Below are 19536 nucleotides of genomic sequence, written 5' to 3'. Positions count from 1 at the left end.
CACACATTTATTTAATTCTGTAATAATAAAAGCCTTCATATGGCCAACAAAATATTACAATAGTTGCTTAATTTATTCTTAAAATAACCCTATGATAACAGGACAAACTCTGGTAGGAATCGGTCCATGATTTTTACAAGCCCTTTCTTTGAGGCATATGGCTCTATAATTTGAAATTCGACACAAATAATATTTAAAAATATAAAAATTGTCATATCGAATTTTATAAAGATCTGGCCATAAATATGTATGCAAAAAACATACTGCTTGACATTCTGAATATAGGTCCATATTTGATCATAAGTCCACTTATTTAGATCACTTTAATACATACTCATAAATTTCTTATAAATATTGTTATCAGGTTGGAATTCGTACCGAATTTTATGAAGATCGCACTGTTGGAAAAATGCTTATAAAAAATATTTTTTTTTTAAATTTATAAACCTATAGCATAGAATAATTCTATGGTAGTTGCTACTAAAAAATGCATTCAACATTTTTCGATTGATATGTTAATTATGAAAACACAGGGCCGTAAATGTATGCAATGAATAAGTAGTACGTTCATGAGGGATTTTGGTTTCATGTTTCACCCAATGTATTATCAAAAGTTTTATTGCACTAGTCATTCTACACTTTATTTTTGGATAAAACAAGTCCTAGAGATTACGAGGACATGATTTGTTGTAGTGAAAATGATTTTAGTAATATCTTTTGCAATTAAATATATAAAAGAATATTTTTGTCAAAATTTCTTAATGTGAAAAGGGATTAGAAAAAAATACCCCTAATTGCCGCCAAATTAATTTTTGAATTTGACACTAGACCTAATAAAGTAAGCCTGGACAAAAAATTGGCTGCCATTGGCTGTTTTTAGCCATCTACGAACCCTGGCACTATTTACATTTGTAAATGCGTTTAATTTCTTGTATAATACATTTAATTTTCTATATAATTATATTGTTAGGGATACTCAACCATTAGGGATACTGGTGTAGCCGTCCTTAATTTCACCACAATAGGGCCAGGCTTCAAATAACTAGGACCAAAACAGTATTTAAAATTGAGATATTTACATATAAAAATATAAAATTTACAAATATAACTTGTGGGCGATATTCAAGTGTTTGTTTTTTATGGGTTTTTGCCTGTTTTTTGAAAGTAAAATAAAAATTTTCGTTTCGGAATTTATTATGAAACGACAATAAAAAACTAAAATTTGTTTTCTATATAAATTCGCAAATAGAAATTTTTATTTTCTAAAACAAGCAGTGAAATTAGTGTGCATCTGATTTTTAAGCAATTAATGTTTTTCTAAAATTGTATGGTCTTTTACTGTCTAATAGGCTGTTTGTTTCTTACAGGTAACAAAACGAAACCCCATCATAAACAAGAGACTTTTCAAGATTTTTCAATGAAAATTCGAAACCTCATCATAAGAAAGAAGTTTTTTTCAACATTTTTCAATGAAAATTCTTTTTTGAAATAATTTTTATTGCAAAAAGCTATTGCTATGATTTAATTAACATATAAAAAGATTTTTTTGTTGAGTTTTATTTAACAAAAAATACTGATTTATTTTGTTGAACTTTAATATCAAGAAAAATTGTAATTTCCATTAAAACCTTCTTTTTGGTGCACCCTGTAATAAAACAGGGTGTCTACAAATACAATATATTTAAAGATCACTCTATTAGCTACAATCGCTTCATACATTTCTTACTCCTCAGATCAATAGTTTAAAAGATACGATTTTTTATAAGCTAGATTGGTGATTTTTCCAACTGTGGATCGTTCCATAATTGTTCATAACTCCCATATAAAGGAAAAACCATTAAAGTACAGAAATATCTTATCATACTTTAATTTAATGACGATCAGTACATAAGAATATCCAGGAATTATGTAATGGGTGTATGGCTTAAATATTCGGAATTTTTAAAAATGTTTAACTATTATTTTGAAACATTTGTACAATATAAATTTATTCAAAGTATTTCCATTGTTAGGATTCCATGAAAAAAACTGTTCATCTTTTGAGGCCAAGAACGAATCAAACCAATATCGGATACTCTGTTCCAAAGTGAAGTGTATCCCGGGTCAAGGTCTGGACTATAAAGCGGGCGAGGCTAAACTTCCCAACCAATTCAATCTAAATTGTTTTTAACAGGTATTGCAACATGTGGCAGAGTATTGTCATGATGGAATATTACTTTCGACAAATGCTCGCTTCAAACGAATCATTTGCGTTCGGTACAGGTACAATGCGATTGTCTGGGCAGATTTCAGCAGCTCGTAATAAATAGTTTTGAAATTGCTGTTTGAGTTAGTCTTCTGAACTCGCACGTTGAAACCGATGGTAAGCAATCGGTATGCATCAACGGCACTTTTTTTAAAAATTATACAAGTAAAGCAGAACATCCCGCATATGACTCTTAGCAAAAAATAACTTTTTTCTTTACACATTATAGTGTAAACAATAACTAAGTGAGAATAAATGACAGATGATACCAATATTTCAGATGTTTCCTTTGCGAGAAATATGAAAAAATCATAAAAATCTGAAAAAAATTAATTTTTATCCTTTGATCCAGCTCACCAAATACTGACGCCAGAACAAATAATTTTGAGAAATGGCCTAATCACACGAACTAAACTTTCATTTTAGTTGGGAACATCGACAACTGATTTTTAATTGAAAGGGCAACACTGCTCCTGTCAAAATTTAAGAAGCTGCGCCATTTAGTTTGTGTTTGACAGCCATTATCTGCTCATTAAGCATTATTTTTTGTCGCAAAAAAATCCTGTCTCATACCAAGGCTAAGCTTCATAAATACTAAGGTAACTCTCCACCATCTATTTCAATGGTAAGAAAGTGGTTTACTGAATTTTGTTGTGACCTTACGGAAGATGCCGAACATTCAGAAAGCTCATATGAGGTCTCTACACCCGAAACAACTGAAAAAATTACGATTGAAGGAGATTGAAAGTGCCACATTTGCTATCGGGTGCAGTTTCCATGACAAAAATCCATGAATTAGGCTACCAAACGCTCCCTTTTCAGCCCTATTCTTTGGATTTAGCCCCGAGTGACTATTTTTTGGTTCCAAACCTGAATAAATATCTCGGCGGAAAGAGATTTGATTCCAACGATGAAATCGTCTCACAAAAAATACCTATTTTGATGACAAAATCTCGACATATCTTATTTTTTGGAGAAATGTTGGAGCTCAAAGGAGACTATGTTGAAAAATAAAATATTTTGTTATCCAAAAACCTCATATATCTACCCTCATATATCTACAATTTCCCAACAACTTGTATGCCCGTTAGAAAATAGTCTAGATTAGTTAAAATGCCTTTAACACATGCATACACTCACTCACATCCTTTAACATATATTAGTATAACACAAAATAACCTCCCAGTAGCAATGTCAAGGAAAGAGTTACTAGTAGTAAATTTTCTTGAATTAAAAGGAAGCAAATGAATGAGTGCGTGTGCTTTTAGTATAAATACCCACGTATGTAAGCATTAAAAGGACATGACATTTATCTATATATGTATGTACAAATGTGTTATATTACTGTGTTAAAGTGTTGTTTTACACACAAATATACAGATGTTTTCCGTTATACATCCTATACATTTGTCATACTATTATACTATTTATAAATAGTATGTTTGTATACAAGGAGTGACAATATAAATGAAATACAAAACATTAGATTAAATATTATAAATTATAATCAAGGATCAAGTTCACAAGCCAACAGAATGAGTTCAGTGATATTTGGATATTTGTGTTAAAAATCTTGAAAATTTAAGAAAGGTCCTAATCGGAATTGAAAACTTGAAACATCAAATAACAAGCTTTTGCTTTACGGCCCACAGAACCATTTCATTGAAAGCACGGCCCACTTTTTTCATACTTCTTACCTGATGTATATATCACAAGATAAACTTAGGAGTGAGATAGAAAAAGACTTAACATAAGTTTTTCCTTAAAACTTGCGTAATAAAATTATTCAATATTTTCAACAAAACCCAACATATACATTCAGGATCGTTATAGATAGTGGAATGAATACAGTCATGTTGGCCTGTCCCTTGAAATTCCAAATAACTTCCAAACACCATTGATCTATTATTTTGACAATATTTTTGCTGCAAGTCCTTGTATGAGATCTTTGTTTTGGTCAACTTAAGAAATCCTGAACGCTAACTCATCATGTTTGGTGGCCCATCAGTGCAAATTGTCAAATGAAAATTGGAAATAAATTAGAATACAGTGTTAAAGTTTAGTGTTTCACAGAGTTCTTCGCGACTCCCTGGAATTTTTATACGAAACCCTATAGGGCCACAGACCCCCATTTGACAACTGTATTCTTAAATGTTATACGATTTTCAAATTTTCAGCATTTGGGTTTTAGATGACGGAGTTCAAAGTTTATAGAAATTCGAAAAAGTGTCACCCTAATATAAATACATCTGTACATATGTATGTAACTATAATATAAATTTATGTATATGTACTTGTGTCAAAATAAGCATGTACTTACTTATAAGTACGAGTAGTTTATTATTTAACCAAAGTAGGCTTTTATTAATATCTATTACATATTGTTTTAGTATATTTAAACACACTCTGTGTATTCTTTAAAATCTTAAAAGATTTCCTATGAAACATATTTGAACTTAAGTTATAAATTCAGTCACATCTTGTCTGCTAAACAGAGAATTGTGAAATACATATATTTTGGTATAATAAACATGAGAATTAAATTAAAATTTACTGTAATGTTTTATTTACATGGTTTTGTGAAAAGGAGGTGGTATGCTTTTTGATTGGAAAAGTATTTTGTTATGTAATTTCAATAAAGGAATGATATGAATTTTGTGATAAAAATAAGCAATTGATAAACATATTTTATGTGAAAAAAGAGGCATATTGTACAGAAATTTCTATTCGATTGCTTTACGTATAGTGAGTAACAATACAATGGAAACTTTTTTGAAAACTATTATTCGCCATGAGTGGCAAGGGATATATAAGTTTGTAATTTCTACATTTTTCATTTGCGACCCCACTAATTATATATATTTTGGATCGTTATAGATTGAAATCAACTTTACGTAGCCCCCAAATAACTAACATACATGATTCATACATCAATAGATCGGGAATTCTTCCGGCTCGGTTGCTATTTCGACAAAATCGAAACCACGATTTTTGCCCTATTTTTGATCTATATCTGGATTTCTAAGTCATTAATATAGACAATATGGAAATAGATATTTCAAAGTCCATTGCAACGGGGTATATAAGTTGGACCTACGATGGGTCAAAATCAAGAAAAATATTTTTTAAACCGAATTTGTCTTAAATGCTTTTTCCCAAAAAAAATTTAAAAATTAAAAAACAATTTGGAAAAAAAACAAGTAAGAAAATATGGTCGGTCAAGCCCGACCATATAATACAATACACTATGTAAAAGAGCAAAAAAAATGTTTCTTTTAAAATTTCAATAATTTATATTTTTGAGTGATTTTCGGAAGTGGGGTTATATGGAGGCTATGACCAATTATGGACCGATCACCATGAAATTAGGTCGTGTGATTTATGTCTATATTAAAGTTAACTATGTTGAATTTTGTGTGTTTACCAACATTTTTAAGCGATTTATGCACGTTAAAGTGATTTTCGGAAGCAGGTCTATATGGGAGCTATGACTAATTATGGACCGATCGTAACAAAATTTGGTGACATGAATTTTGTTTATATAAAACTTATTTGGAGCGGAATTTGTGGAGATACATATATAAATTAAACATTTATGACCGATAAAGTCCAATTTCGGGAGGACATTCGTATGGGGGCTAGGTGAAATAGTGGACCGATTTCAGCCAGTTTCAGCTTGGTCCTTGGGCCGAAAAAATAATATGTACCAAATTTGATCGGAATATCTTCAAAATTGCGACCTGTACTCTGCGCACAAGGTTTACATAGAGAGCCAGCCAGCCAGCCAGCCAGACGGACGGACGGACGGACGGACGGACGGTGTAGGGTATAATTAATTTTGTTTAAATAAAAATATTTTTAAGTATAATTTTGGTATATACGTTTTATCTACCAGGCCTGTCACACATTTTGTTCGGAATGGTTTCAATTTCGTTGTTTTTATTCCAATCGAATTCGTTTTAGGTTCTTCAGATTCCGTGTAAATTATTAATTCAAAAAATATTTCATAATTCTGTATTTCCGATATTAATTTGACAGCGATTTTTATGTTAAAACATAATTGAAGTTTTTGGTATAGAAATTGATTAAACATTTTAGAAAAACAAATAATTACATTGAAATATCAATTCTACTTTGAAAATTGAAAGTGGTTTTAGTCCGAAAGAAATTTTCGTTTTACTTTTTCTGAAGAAGGAAATACGGAATTAATTCCACTTTCGATCGGAATTGAATTCTGTAATATTTCTTGCTGTTTTACTGGGTAATTAGAGTTTTTGCTGGGTTCCTAAGATAAATTCAAATTTACTAAGTTTTCTATTAAAATGTAATAAATTACAGCATTTTTAAAGTTTAACAAAAAATGCTAAAATAAAAAAATATTTAAGAAAACTATTTAAAAACCATTTTTGTAATTTTTTCACACAATTTAAAATCCAAAATAATCAACGATTTTAGTGCTAGATTGAAGTAATAACTGTCTGTAATAAATATTCAATTAATAAATTAGAAGTTTTAAAAATTAATAAAAAAAAATCATGTGCCGGGTTTTGTAAAAACTCAGCATATTGTAGGAAGACTCTACTTTACTCCAAGACGAGATAATTTTATAGCAAGAAATTCCCAAAACTGACTCCCCAGAAAGTTATCAATAATCTACAATTGGAAATTAGATCTCGAACTGTAATGAGTTTTTACAGAACCTGACACACGCGAAAAAACTATTATTTCTAAAAAAAAGTACTCTTGTATACAATTAGCCAAAGAAGATTCAAACTGGTCGAAGCAGAAGTGTTCTCTTTTTGGATGAATCCAAATACAATTAAAGATACAGTGATAGGAGAACATTTGTAAGATGGCTGAAGGGTAACATACTAGACCCCAAGTACACAAATAGGTTTCGCGGTGGCAATATTACGGCGTGGGTCTGTTTTGAGATTCCAGCACGACAATGATATTGAGCACACCTCTAGAGTTGTAACCAAGTGGTTACAATTCAATTAGATACGTGTGGTCTGTCCAATCGCCAGATCTCAATCGCATAGAAAACCACCTATGAACAATTTTAGATCGCAAAATACGGACTCTAAATTATACCACGAATGTAGCTTTATCAGATACGAATATAAAGAAATAACAAAATATTTCAAATAAAATGATTGACTTCAATGCATCGTCGTTCAATGCAAGGGCCAGACAATTATATGGTTTGTCAATATTACTCGTATAATAATAAATAATGATCTTCTTATTTGTTAATAAAAGCAAAGAAAATACAAGTTTTTGACCTTGGGTCTTACGATTTAATATATTCGAAAAACTCTCGATTTTATTCCAGATTTCAATATTTGGAAAAGTTTCCATTATATTGTCAACCACTGTATTTAGTATTATCATTACTGCTTTATGTACAATATTTTTGTATATATTTTTAGCTCGCATGATTGTTAAAAATAGTCCCACGCAATAATATTTTCAATTTATTTTAGCACTTGTTTATAAATGTTGCTTTTATTTTTTATCTAAAATCGTTTTTACAAACTTAAAGTGAATTCTAATTAAATATGTAGTTGAAAACCCACAAGTAGCACAAATCTTAACCCTTTAACACACACATGCCCTCACTTTCATAACACTTCAAGTAAAACAAATGTTTGCAAGGGGTTTTGCTCAAGGATTTTGAAGGTTATAGACTCAATGTCGTAGTGTGGCCCATTAACTTTAAAAGTAAAATGCCTTAAAGGTTTTGTAAAGCCAACTTTAAAGACACATGCCACAGCACATGCCACCCTTCTTTACTTTTGGCACTACCACACACACTACCAATGAACTTAAATAAAGAGGGCTCGTCTTTTTTACTTAGAAATCAGAAAAACCAAATACAGCAAAACAAAAAAACAACAATATGAAAAAGCAAACGAAACGAAACAACAGCTGTTTTGTTTATTTATACGAACCCAACATAAAGCGGTGAAAGTCGTCTGTCTATAAAAATTTATCATGGGCCATAGTATCCTACTTATACAGTCAAAATCTATATAACAATGTGAGTTTGTATATATGTACTTACATACAAGTTAAATATATTTATCATACTACGACCAGTAAAACAGTAAACTTTACATATCGATAGTTAATACAATTTATGTTGTAAATCTCTTCTAAAAACGAAACGAATACAACCCACGCAATATATTTTCCATTTTCTCTAACAATAATGCTCTATTTCTACCGAGAGCAATGTGTCTTGCAATAAATATCCATTCAATTTACCGCTACTTGTGTCTCTTTCTGTTTCTTTCTCTATGTCCTCTTTGCTCATGCTCCGTTATAAAAGAGATTTCATAAAATAACGGTTTTTATCATTATGGCTTTTCTTTTACGAGTATTTGTTAAAGCGAAATGAGGAAAAACAACATGTGCCAGGGATAAAAAATCAGAACTGTACTTTTTTGCCAAAATTGAGACCTGTAATGTACAATGACTTTTTTGGGACGAAAGTTTCAAATTTACTAGGTTTTCTAATAAAATGTAGTTTTTACGCGCAATAAGTTTTTTAATAAAACAAAATAATTGAATCAAAAGAACTATTTGTGATAAAAAAAATTAGTAGATCACAAAATATGGACTCAAAATTATACTGCGAAGAAAGCATGCATATGCGGTTAAAAGAGACTGCAAAATATTTCAAAGGAGGCGATTGATTCTTTAATTGAATCAATGCATCGTCGCTGTGAAATAGTAATAAAAAACAAGTAAGAAAGTATGGTTGGTCAAGCCCGACCATATAATACCCAACACCAAGTAAATGAGTAAAAATATTTTTCTTTTAAAATATCAATAATTTATATTCGTGAGTGATTTTCGGAAGTGGGCCTTATATGGGAGCTATGACCAATTATGGACCGATCACCATAAAATTAGGTCGTGTGATTTATGTCTATATGAAAGTTTTTTATGTAGAATTTTGTGTATATACCAACATTTTTAAGTGATTTAAGAACGTTAAAGTGATTTTCCGAAGCGGGTCTATATGGGAGCTATGACTAATTATGGACCGATCGTAACAAAATTTGGTGACATGAATTTTGTATATATAAAACTTATTTGAAGCGAAATTTGTGCAGATACATATACATATAAATTAAACATGTATGACCGATAAAGTCCGATCGGTATACTTTAAGGTGGGTGTTAGACCAATATTTTTGATCGTTACACACATCTGCACAAACGCATAATACCTTCCCCACTATGGTGGTGTAGGGTATAACAAGGGATATCCACCAAATATAATCAGTCACTAAGAGGACAGACAATTTTTGTAAAACTGTACCAGCGAGTTTTGCTTTACTTCTTTAATTTTAAACAAGTAAGAGAGCTATATTCGGCTGTGCCGAATCTTATATTCCCTTCACCAAATTATACTTCAAAATAAAAATTTTAAATATTTTTAGGTAAACAAAATTAATTTTTTTTTCCAAAATTGATTTTTCATTTTTTGGAAAAAAAAATTTCAAATTTTTTTTTTTAAATTTTTGAAATTAAATTTTTTCCATTTTTTTTAATATTTAGCAAAAAGCATCGTAGGTCCAACTTACTATGGTCTTATATACGTCGTTGCAAAGATCTTTGAAATATCTATCATTAGATATCCATATTGTCTATATTAATGACTTAGTAATCCAGATATAGGTCAAAAATCGAGGTCGTCCTGGTTTTTTCCTGATATCTCAGCCATTTGTGGACCGATTTTCTCGATTTTAAATAGCAACCGAGCCGAAAGAATTCCGGAGATATTGATGTATGAATCGTGTATGTAAGTTATTTGGGGGGCTTCGGAAAGTTGATTTCAACAAACAGACAGACTGACATGGCTTAATCGACTCCGCTATTTATAAGGATCCAGAATATATGTACTTTACAGGGTCGGAAAATTATACTGTGGAAATTACAAACTTATATATACCCTTCTCACGATGGTGAAGGGTATAAAAACGTGCCACTGAAGTAAACCGATTGCTCACCGAAGCTTATGGTGAATGTGTTTCATCGGTTTCAACGTTCGAGAGATGGTTTCGGTTCAGAAGTGGTGATTTTGACACGAAAGACAATAGAGTTTTAAGACCAAGAATTGGAGGCATTACTCCATGAAGATTATTATCAAACTCAACAAGAGCTTGCAAAATCATTGGAAGCCATTCAGTCTGCCTTTCAAAACTTTTGCAAGCAGCAGAATTCATACAAGATCAGGGATATTGGGTACCATATGAATTGAAGCTGATAAGCCTTATAATTTTCCAAATCATTACTAGCGATGAAAAATGGAACCATTACGAAAACCCAAACCGTAAGAGATTGTATGTAAAGCCCGGCCAACCAAACGAATCGACACCAAAGCCAAATATCCAAAGCGCTAAGGTAATGCACTGTATTTGATGGGACCAAAAGGGCCCTATCTATTATCAACTGCTGAAAACTGGCCTGACCATCACAGGGAACCTGTACCGAATGCAACTGATTCGTTTGAAGCGAGCATTGGCCGAAAAACGCCCAGAATATGCGACCAGAATGAAACTGTAGTATTCCATCATGACAACGCTCGGCCACATGTTACAATACCTGTTAATAAATATTTAAATGGAAGTGGTTGGGAAGCTTCCCCACACTCGCCTTATAGTTCAGATATTACCCCGTCCGACTACTATTTGTTTCGATCGATGCAGAATGCCCTCTCTGGAATATGCTTCACTCTGGAACATAGTATCCGAAATTAGCTTTATTCGTTCTTGAGCTCAAAAAATTAGCAGTTCTTTTGGCTCGGAATTCATATGTTGCCAGAAAGATGGAAAAAGGTCATAATAAATTTATATTGTACAAATGTTTCCAAATAAAAGCTAAACATTTGAAAAAATCCCGCATTTTTAAGTCGTACACTGCAGATATATATTTATGCATGGTACAATTTAATACCAAAAAAGTACCATTAATCAATTTCATTGGTACAATTTTGCATTTTGTCTCTCTGTTATGCCGCTTTTTTCCAATTTATCTAAAAAAATGTACTTGACATGCCGCTGCCTTTATTTTATTTATTTTTATCTATTTTTCGGGTTGGGGGTTGTGACTGAAGGAATTCACAAATTCTATTTTCTCGCATTGATGATGGTATATATTTATCTACAGATGTACACACACATTTTCTTTTTTCACATGTTTTTTGGAAGTTTATTTTTCTAGTTTTTCTTTTGTTTTTAAAAATTGTTTTCTTTCAATTTCCACTAAATGTCTAAGAAATTATGATGAAATATTTCGTCATACATTGTTGATATTTAATATTTTGCTTGAACTTTAAAATTTGGCGGTATTGTGTTTTGTTTATATATGAACAATATTTACCGTGAGTGCGTGCAAATATTTGAACGTCTGTATTTGCACAGTGTGACAGATTGTGTGAGTTGCAAGTATAAAGCTCTACGTCATTTTGGGCAATAGAACGGGTCCAATGAAAATTTTGAAATGCATATTTTGTTCCACCAATTTTTATTACCAAATGGACACAAAACACTTCTAAGAGTTGTGGCAATATAATTAAGTGATAGAGTTTCAAAATTACGAGATACTTTTATCTGAAGACATTCGAGAAAGTTTTCCAAATTGATTGCAATAGGAAGCATTTCGAAGGGGCACTTAATCGAAATCTTCTGATTTATTGGACAAACAAAAGTGTAGTATACAAAAGCATATCTGTATAATTTCTTTTAAAACTTAAATCGATTAGTGAATTAATACATTTCAGCTTATAATTATTCATCAAAATTCAAAAACACTTTTAAAATCCTATCATCCTATCACCCAAAATCCACACCAAATACTGACTTTTTCGGGATGTATTGGACGCTCTCGGATCTCATGTAAATTGGTATCGTCCCAAATTCGACAATTTGGTTTTTTGAAATACCCATTCATCCATAAATTGATCTCATTGCCATCGGTTCATATTTCTTTGAGAACAATGTTGACCAGGCCATCGCTATAGTTCAATGATTATCAACTTTTTGGGTCTGAATTGGACGATATGGACACCAACGACATGAGGTTTCTATGACGAACATTCCGCGGATGCTTGTAGCTGCGATCGCAGTGATTATTTGGATCGCATGTCAGGATATTGAATCTTCCATTTCACGACTTCTGTAGAAGTCTAGAAAACCGTAATGGTCGTATACAATTTGACAAAAAACATTTAAACTGGTCGATACAGAAATGGAATACAATTTAGGAGGCAGTGATGGGATAACATTTGTAATCGGCCGAATGAAAAGTGAATGGACCCCAAATACACAAGTAAGACAGTCAAGTTTGGCGGTGGCAATTTCGGATATACAGTTTGGAGATGAAGGTGAAAAAAATATCTGAAAATCTTAACAGGGACGAGTGTGTCTTTTGGACTTCCAGACCCAAAGCAGAAATTTCAGACATAAAAAGTGTAATCACATCGCGGATAATTTGGCAAATAGGAATATGTACTTCGCTCGATTTGTCGGTGTAACCCTTTCATGATGGAAAAGCATGCGCAATTTATATCATAAAAAATACTATGAATTGAATAGGATACAGATCCATTTTAAATAACTTCGTTTCAATCCAAATATGCCTCTAGTTTGAACATTTTAGCACGACAATAAGTACAGACATACATCTAGGGTTGTAACCGAATGACGTGTTTTGAAGTGGCCTGCACAATCGCCAGATCGCAATCCAATAGAAAGCCTATGAACCATTATAGATCGCAAAATACGGGCTCAAAACGATACAACGAAGGAAGTTTTAAGTCAAGTTACAGTTATCACTGTTAATTTTTTAACAATACATTTAGATTTAAAATTAAATCGTTAGTGTCTCTAAAAAAGATTTTTAGACTAAAGTTGTTATGATAAAACAGCACAAATATGGATTTTGGACTATTTATTGAATAAATGGAAAAGTTTCCAATATATTGTCAACTACTGTATATGAAATTAAAGGTATTTCAAAGGCCTCATCCTTTAAGTTTAAAATCAAAACAATTGCATTTTTACTTTAATCAAGTTTAGTTTATTATAAAAAGTAAGAAAAAATTAATCAAAACATAAAAAAACCACCCCATTCGAAGGATTTTTGTGGAGTGAAGTGGTTTGTTTACTAACCACCGTGGCGTTTGGCATTAAAAATAACTATGAAACAAATTTTTGTTTCGTATACATTTTTTTGAAATCGAATATTTTTGACAAAACTCTCTGTTTTTTTTATTGAATGCGTGAAAGTCTTTTAAAAAAACTGATTTTTACAATATTTTCAAACAGAGCAGCCTGACGGCAAAGTTTTACAAAAATGGCAATATATGCCAATAAACTATGTTTTAAAGACTATAGAAAATGTGGTTAGTAAAGTGACCACTCAACCGCAGAGAGTTAAAAAAAAACCTATATAAATTCCGAAGATTTAAGCTGATTTTTCACAGAAAATAGAAATAAAATCGGATACAAAAATAGGGGTTTCTTTAAAAACTATTTGTGTTTTACAATTTTTTATTAAGGACTTATAAAACATACAAAGCATATCACTCAAACTGGTTGAGTTTCTAAAAATGGAAATGAAGGAAATGAAAGTTTTGGATATCTATTTTGGGCTTCAAGAAATTTTTGTTCCCAACTCAGTTCTAGTTTTACTCTCAAATTATCCGATTTTGAAAACAAGGTGAATATTATTCGCTCTACTGTGCTTACTTTACACGTCTGAATAACACATTTAAATTATTTGTAAAAATACACGTCCAACAAAAATATTTTTAAGAAAATTTGTTTGTGAAATTTTGTGATAGTTATTATCTATTGTATCAACATTATATTCGTTTTAATCACACTATATTGAAACACACAATCACAAATTCACACCCGCAGGGAAAGGAGTGGGGAAGAGACACGCACCCACACTTACATACATGTCTTTAAAAATTATACGAAGCCTATTAAACACTTGTAACGGTAGATGACGAAATCGGCATGCACGTAAATAAGTATATACGATTGTATATATAGATACATATGTATGTATGTAGATATGTGTTTGTTTATATATAATTTTATTTAAGTGTAATTTAATATGTATTGAATTATTACTATTAATAAATAAGCAAAAAAAAAATTGTTTATATTAATAATTTACAAACACTTGGCTCAATTCACAATGTGTTTGTTTATTAGTTAGTTATCCACATAGTATGTTAAATTTTATTTTATTTATTTATGCATTTTATTTGTTTATTTATTAATTATGACGGAAAATCGATGAAGTTGTGTTTTTTTTTTTGCCATGTTAGTTAATTTATAAAAAAAAACATTAAAATTTAAAAGAACTTTTACACGAAATCCAAAAAAAAAAATGTATCTGTTAATCCGCACCCATATTTCAACAGTTTTTTTTAAGTCACTTTATTTAATTAGAAAATATGTTGTATTTTTGTTTTAAAGTTTATTTTTGTTTATCATTTGTTTTTTTATAAAATTATTAAAACTTCTTTTGTTATATTAATTTATTTTTTTAAAAAAAAGTTGGTATTCTTTTTCATTATTTTTTTTTTTAGTTAAACTTTTAACACTTACCATTACTAAAAATATTTGTTGTGTTTGGAAGGACATGCTGATACATGACTTGCTACAGTACAGCAATCTACTCACTATCATGTCACTTTAACCACTACAAGAGAATGAAACTTGGAGAGCCTTGCTCTGCGTATTTATAATAAAAATATAATTCCCGAAATGAATTCCCAAACAAAAAAAAATTCTGTACGACAAAATTCGTTTGTGGTTAGAAATTGTTACTCTCTCAAAAAGGTTTTTGTTGGGGGGGGGTTGGAGAGATTTTAATAAAACTGGTTTTTCCTGTTTAATTTCCCACTATTTTTCATCTACATAGATTCATTCTATACAAATTTTACACTTGAATTAACCGGTAATGAAGCTATTTTTTTTGTGCTAAACATATAAATGTGATACTTTTTTTTTGGTTTTATCTACTTTTGACGACGTCTCACCCCGTTATTTAGTGACATAGGTTTTGAGCTTGTGGTTATTCCCGGTATTACTGTTTTTTTTGTTTGTTTTTAATATATAATTGCTTTTTAAATGCTTGTTTAGCGTAGCACTTGATGCGTTGCAAGTTTTTTGCAAACTAACAATAAAGTTATTATGTGACAAAAAGTGTTAACAAATTATTACAGTTTATTTCAATACCATAGATTTTTTTATTATTTTTTTTGTATGCCCTACATGGTAAAAAGGCGGTAAATTAGGTTTTAGCTTGGAACTCAGATCAAAAAGATTTTATAATAATAATTACAATATTGGGTATAATAAACACATATGAGAATTTTGGAAACGCTGATTACGATTCTGCAAAACAAAATTAAAAATGGAGGCAAACAATTTTCATTTATCAGTTTATGTAATTTTATGTGAAAGTATTTGTTAGGTTTATAGTCGTTGAACACCTATATGAAGTCAGATTCAAAATCAAAAGTTGATAAGACAGACCCAATATGGCATAAAATATATGACGCTATCAGCGCAAAATTTGTGTAACCCCAAACTACTTACTTAGAGGTAGGGGTAACTTACAACACTTTTGCTCTATTACTTTGTTATAATGGGTGATTCAAGTAGAGATACTTTTTTCAATAGCCTTTTTTGAAAGATCACATGTGATTCGTGTCATGCTGTCATGTTATTTTTGTTTAGTATTGTTTGGCATTTCATAATGGAAATACTGAACAACATTTACAAATCGTTCAACTTTATTACGAAAATTCACGTTCTGTGAGGAATGTGTTTCGTGCAATTCGCTCAACTTATGTTCAACATAATCGGCCTACTGAGCGTACTATTCCACGTCCAGCACGCTGTGAAGTTTGTGGGCCATCGGTCCATGTTTCTTTAAAATTGATGTCGGTGCGAACGTAACCGTCAATGGCGACCGTTATCGTGCCATGATAACCGACTATTTAATGCCTGAAATTGAAGCTCGTGATCTCGGCGACATTTGGTTTCAGCAAGACGGGGCCACTTCCCACACATCGCATCAATCAATGGATTTATTGAGAGAACACATCGGTGAGCACATAATTTCACGTTCGACTTTTTCCTGTGGGGATATGTAAAGTCTAAAGTTTATGCGGACAAATCCGCTTCGATTCAGGCATTGCAGGAAAACATCACGCGTGTCATTCGCCAGCTACCAGTCGATATGATCGAACGAGTCATCGAAAATTGGACTCAACGGATGGACTCTCTGCGACGCACAGTGGTATGAGAATAAAAGAGGGAAATAATTCTGTAACTTCTAAACCCTTACGTCGATTTGAATGAAACATGCGCAAAGAGGAAGTGTAGTCGAGCGGGACCAGGGGTTCCCAAAGTAGGACACCTCGAGTATGTTCAATTTTTAAAATGATCCTATTTCTTCGTTTGTGTTCCGATTTAAAAAAAATTACACATACATAATAGAGCACTACATAAAACCTCATCGTAGCTATCAATTATCACTTATAGCTTAGGAGATATTCGCATTTGAAAATTTAATTTTCAACATTTTTACCCACCCTACACCAGTTTTTTGGTGACCGCGGTTCCAAATATTCTCCGATTTTATCCATTTTTCTTTTATAGGATTAACAATAGATCTATATATCAAATAAAGAAAGAAGTATTTAAAAATCATGACTGGGTCCAAAGTTACATGCATTTGAATATAAAAAAATTAAAAAAGGCGATTTTTCTCAATTTTTTTGGAAAAAAGTACTTTTATTCATTTTAAGTTATCTAAAAATTTTCTAAGAGGATGTATAATGAATTTGTACTTTTTGAAAAGCTAACTTTACGCCAAATATTTTAAATGAAAAAAGCATTTATAATTTTTGATACCGACGGTATCAGGTCCATTCAAAAAATTCCTATTTTTTATGTAAAATTCAACTTTAGGGCAAAAATTCTCAAATCGCATACTCGATATCAAAATATAGTAACCTATTTTAGATGGCCCAATAAGTTCTTAATTATCTTGTAAAGGGTTCCGATAACCCCGCCCCTATTATGGATATTATAGCCAAAAAACGAAAAAATCCCATTTTTGGGATATTTCCAGATTTTTTGGGGAATTGCGGGATACTTGATAACAAATTTCAAAATTTGTTTTTATTTTTCCATTTTAAATAGAAAAATCTACATAACTGTGAAATTTCATTAAAAAATATTCATAAATAAAATTTTTATTTCAATTTGAAAAATTTGTATCTATGGAAAATTCAATAAAAAGCATTTTTTGTCATATTTTTAAAAAAAAGTATTCCATGAATTTTTTAATTGTGAAAAGTTATATACATTTTTGAAAAGTAGACAAAATCCTCTATCCTTTGATATATAACATGTGTACCTTATGTTTTTTACGTGTCAAATAAGTTAGGGATAACTTAACAACTCGCTGAGAATTTACCTAACATAAAAATTCATAAAAAAGCATGTTGCCTACATAATAACATTTTTATGAATGTAATAAACAGTGCTATGTAAATTCTCAGCGAGTTGTTAAGTTTTCCCTAATTTATTTGACACGTAAAAAACATACATTTCATTCAAATCGGCGTAAGGGTTTAGAAGTTACAGATTTATTTCCCTCTTTTTTTATTCTCATTCCTACGTCACGACGTAGCAAAGGCCAACATTTGATAGACATAATCTTCAAAAAATAAATGCCAAAGAATGTTCTTTCAAATGATAATAAACATTTCCCATTAAATTTGAATTTTCTGAGTTTTTTTCTTTAAAAAAATAGGGAATATCGAAATGGATCACGCTTTATAATGCTTTTTGCAAAAGCCTCATCTGCTTTTAAATACCATAATATGGCTTACTCCACTTTATATTGATAGTTGGTAATGTATGAAATGTATGTAGCACCAGAACAGCTACCAACAAAAATTGTGGGTTACACCACTTTTGCACTGATGGCCTCATATATCCTAAAGAGAAATATTTTGTCTAATGAGATTAATATCGTGCAAAAATATTGGAAATATTTCGTTCCAAAAATAATATTAATTAATATTTTTATATGAATCCGGTATACATCCATAAAAATTAAATGTGGCAGATTCGTAATGGATCAACTTAATTAATTTATATATGATTTACTCTTAGAGTTAGGGTTTTTATGACAGTAGACTTAGGTTTTTATGACAGCGTTTCTATTCTTGTTATTCTTTGACATTTAAATTTTTTCCCAAAATGTTCAAATAAAATCCTAATGTTTTTATTTTAATTGCAATATCTTAAAATATGAAAAAAATAGGGACTTATTTGGCATTGCTTGACATTTGATGTTATCAACAAATCAGAGAGCTATATTCGCCCATGGCGAATCTTATACCCTTCAGCAATGTATACTTTGAAATAAATATTGAAAAGAATTTAGCTAAAATAAAAATTTTGGTTCAAAAAATGTGGTGAACAAAATTGTTGGGTGGAAAACAAATATTAGTGAAAAAATATTTGGATAAAATTTGGAATACAAAAACTTTGGTTAAAATAAAATGTGGATTAAAAAATATTTGTCTCGATTTCGACACATTGTCGGTCCGAATTTATATGGCGATATATACGTCGTTAGACAGGTCTTAATGTTAATAATTTAGTATTACAGATACATATAGATAAAAACTTTACGTTTTTTTGTTGTTAAAAAAAATGTTTTGGTAAACAAATTTTTTGGTGAAATTTTTTTTTATAGGTGAAATGTTTGGATGAAAAAAAATATTGCTGAATAAAAATTTTTATTACAAAATGTAAAATATATCCAATAGTTCTCGAGATACGGAATTATTTCCAAAAAAAAGTTTTCAAACCACTGTGCATTGTCGATCATAAATTTCTATGTGTAAGATCTGTCCAACATAGACCAACATGACTTAGTAATCCATATATAGATCTGATATATTAAAAATAAAATAATTGGCCTACAGTGAAATTGATCAATTCGAAGGATTTGTCTGATTTTTTTATTCGAAATTATGGTTTGTAAAATTTTAAAATTCCTGGTAAATCTTGGAAATTTTAAGTTTTTAATTGCCACCTTTTCACTTCTAATTTTCTTAATAAGAGAAATTTTTTTGAGAAACTTGAAGAACTAACAACACTGCCTCCTTTACACTTCTAATTTTTTAGGAAAACTCAAAGAACTAATGTTTACTGCCTTCATTT

General features: G+C 30.7%; 1 protein-coding gene across 1 annotated transcript in view; it reads right to left on the bottom strand.

Annotated features, from left to right (window-relative positions):
- sbm (sobremesa) overlaps positions 1-15128 on the bottom strand; it is a 115500-nt gene extending 100372 nt beyond the window's left edge. The window contains exon 1 of the mRNA XM_065507412.1: positions 14887-15128. Coding sequence (XP_065363484.1) covers positions 14887-14932 — 46 coding nt within the window. The 5' untranslated portion in view covers positions 14933-15128. The remainder of the gene's footprint in view (positions 1-14886) is intronic.
- Between the last annotated feature and the right edge of the window lie 4408 nt (positions 15129-19536).

The sequence above is a fragment of the Calliphora vicina genome, chromosome 4 (genome assembly GCF_958450345.1).
Source record: "Calliphora vicina chromosome 4, idCalVici1.1, whole genome shotgun sequence".
NCBI lineage: Eukaryota > Metazoa > Arthropoda > Insecta > Diptera > Calliphoridae > Calliphora > Calliphora vicina.
Note: the sequence above shows the minus strand (reverse complement) of the source record. Positions and strands in the feature narration are given on the sequence as shown.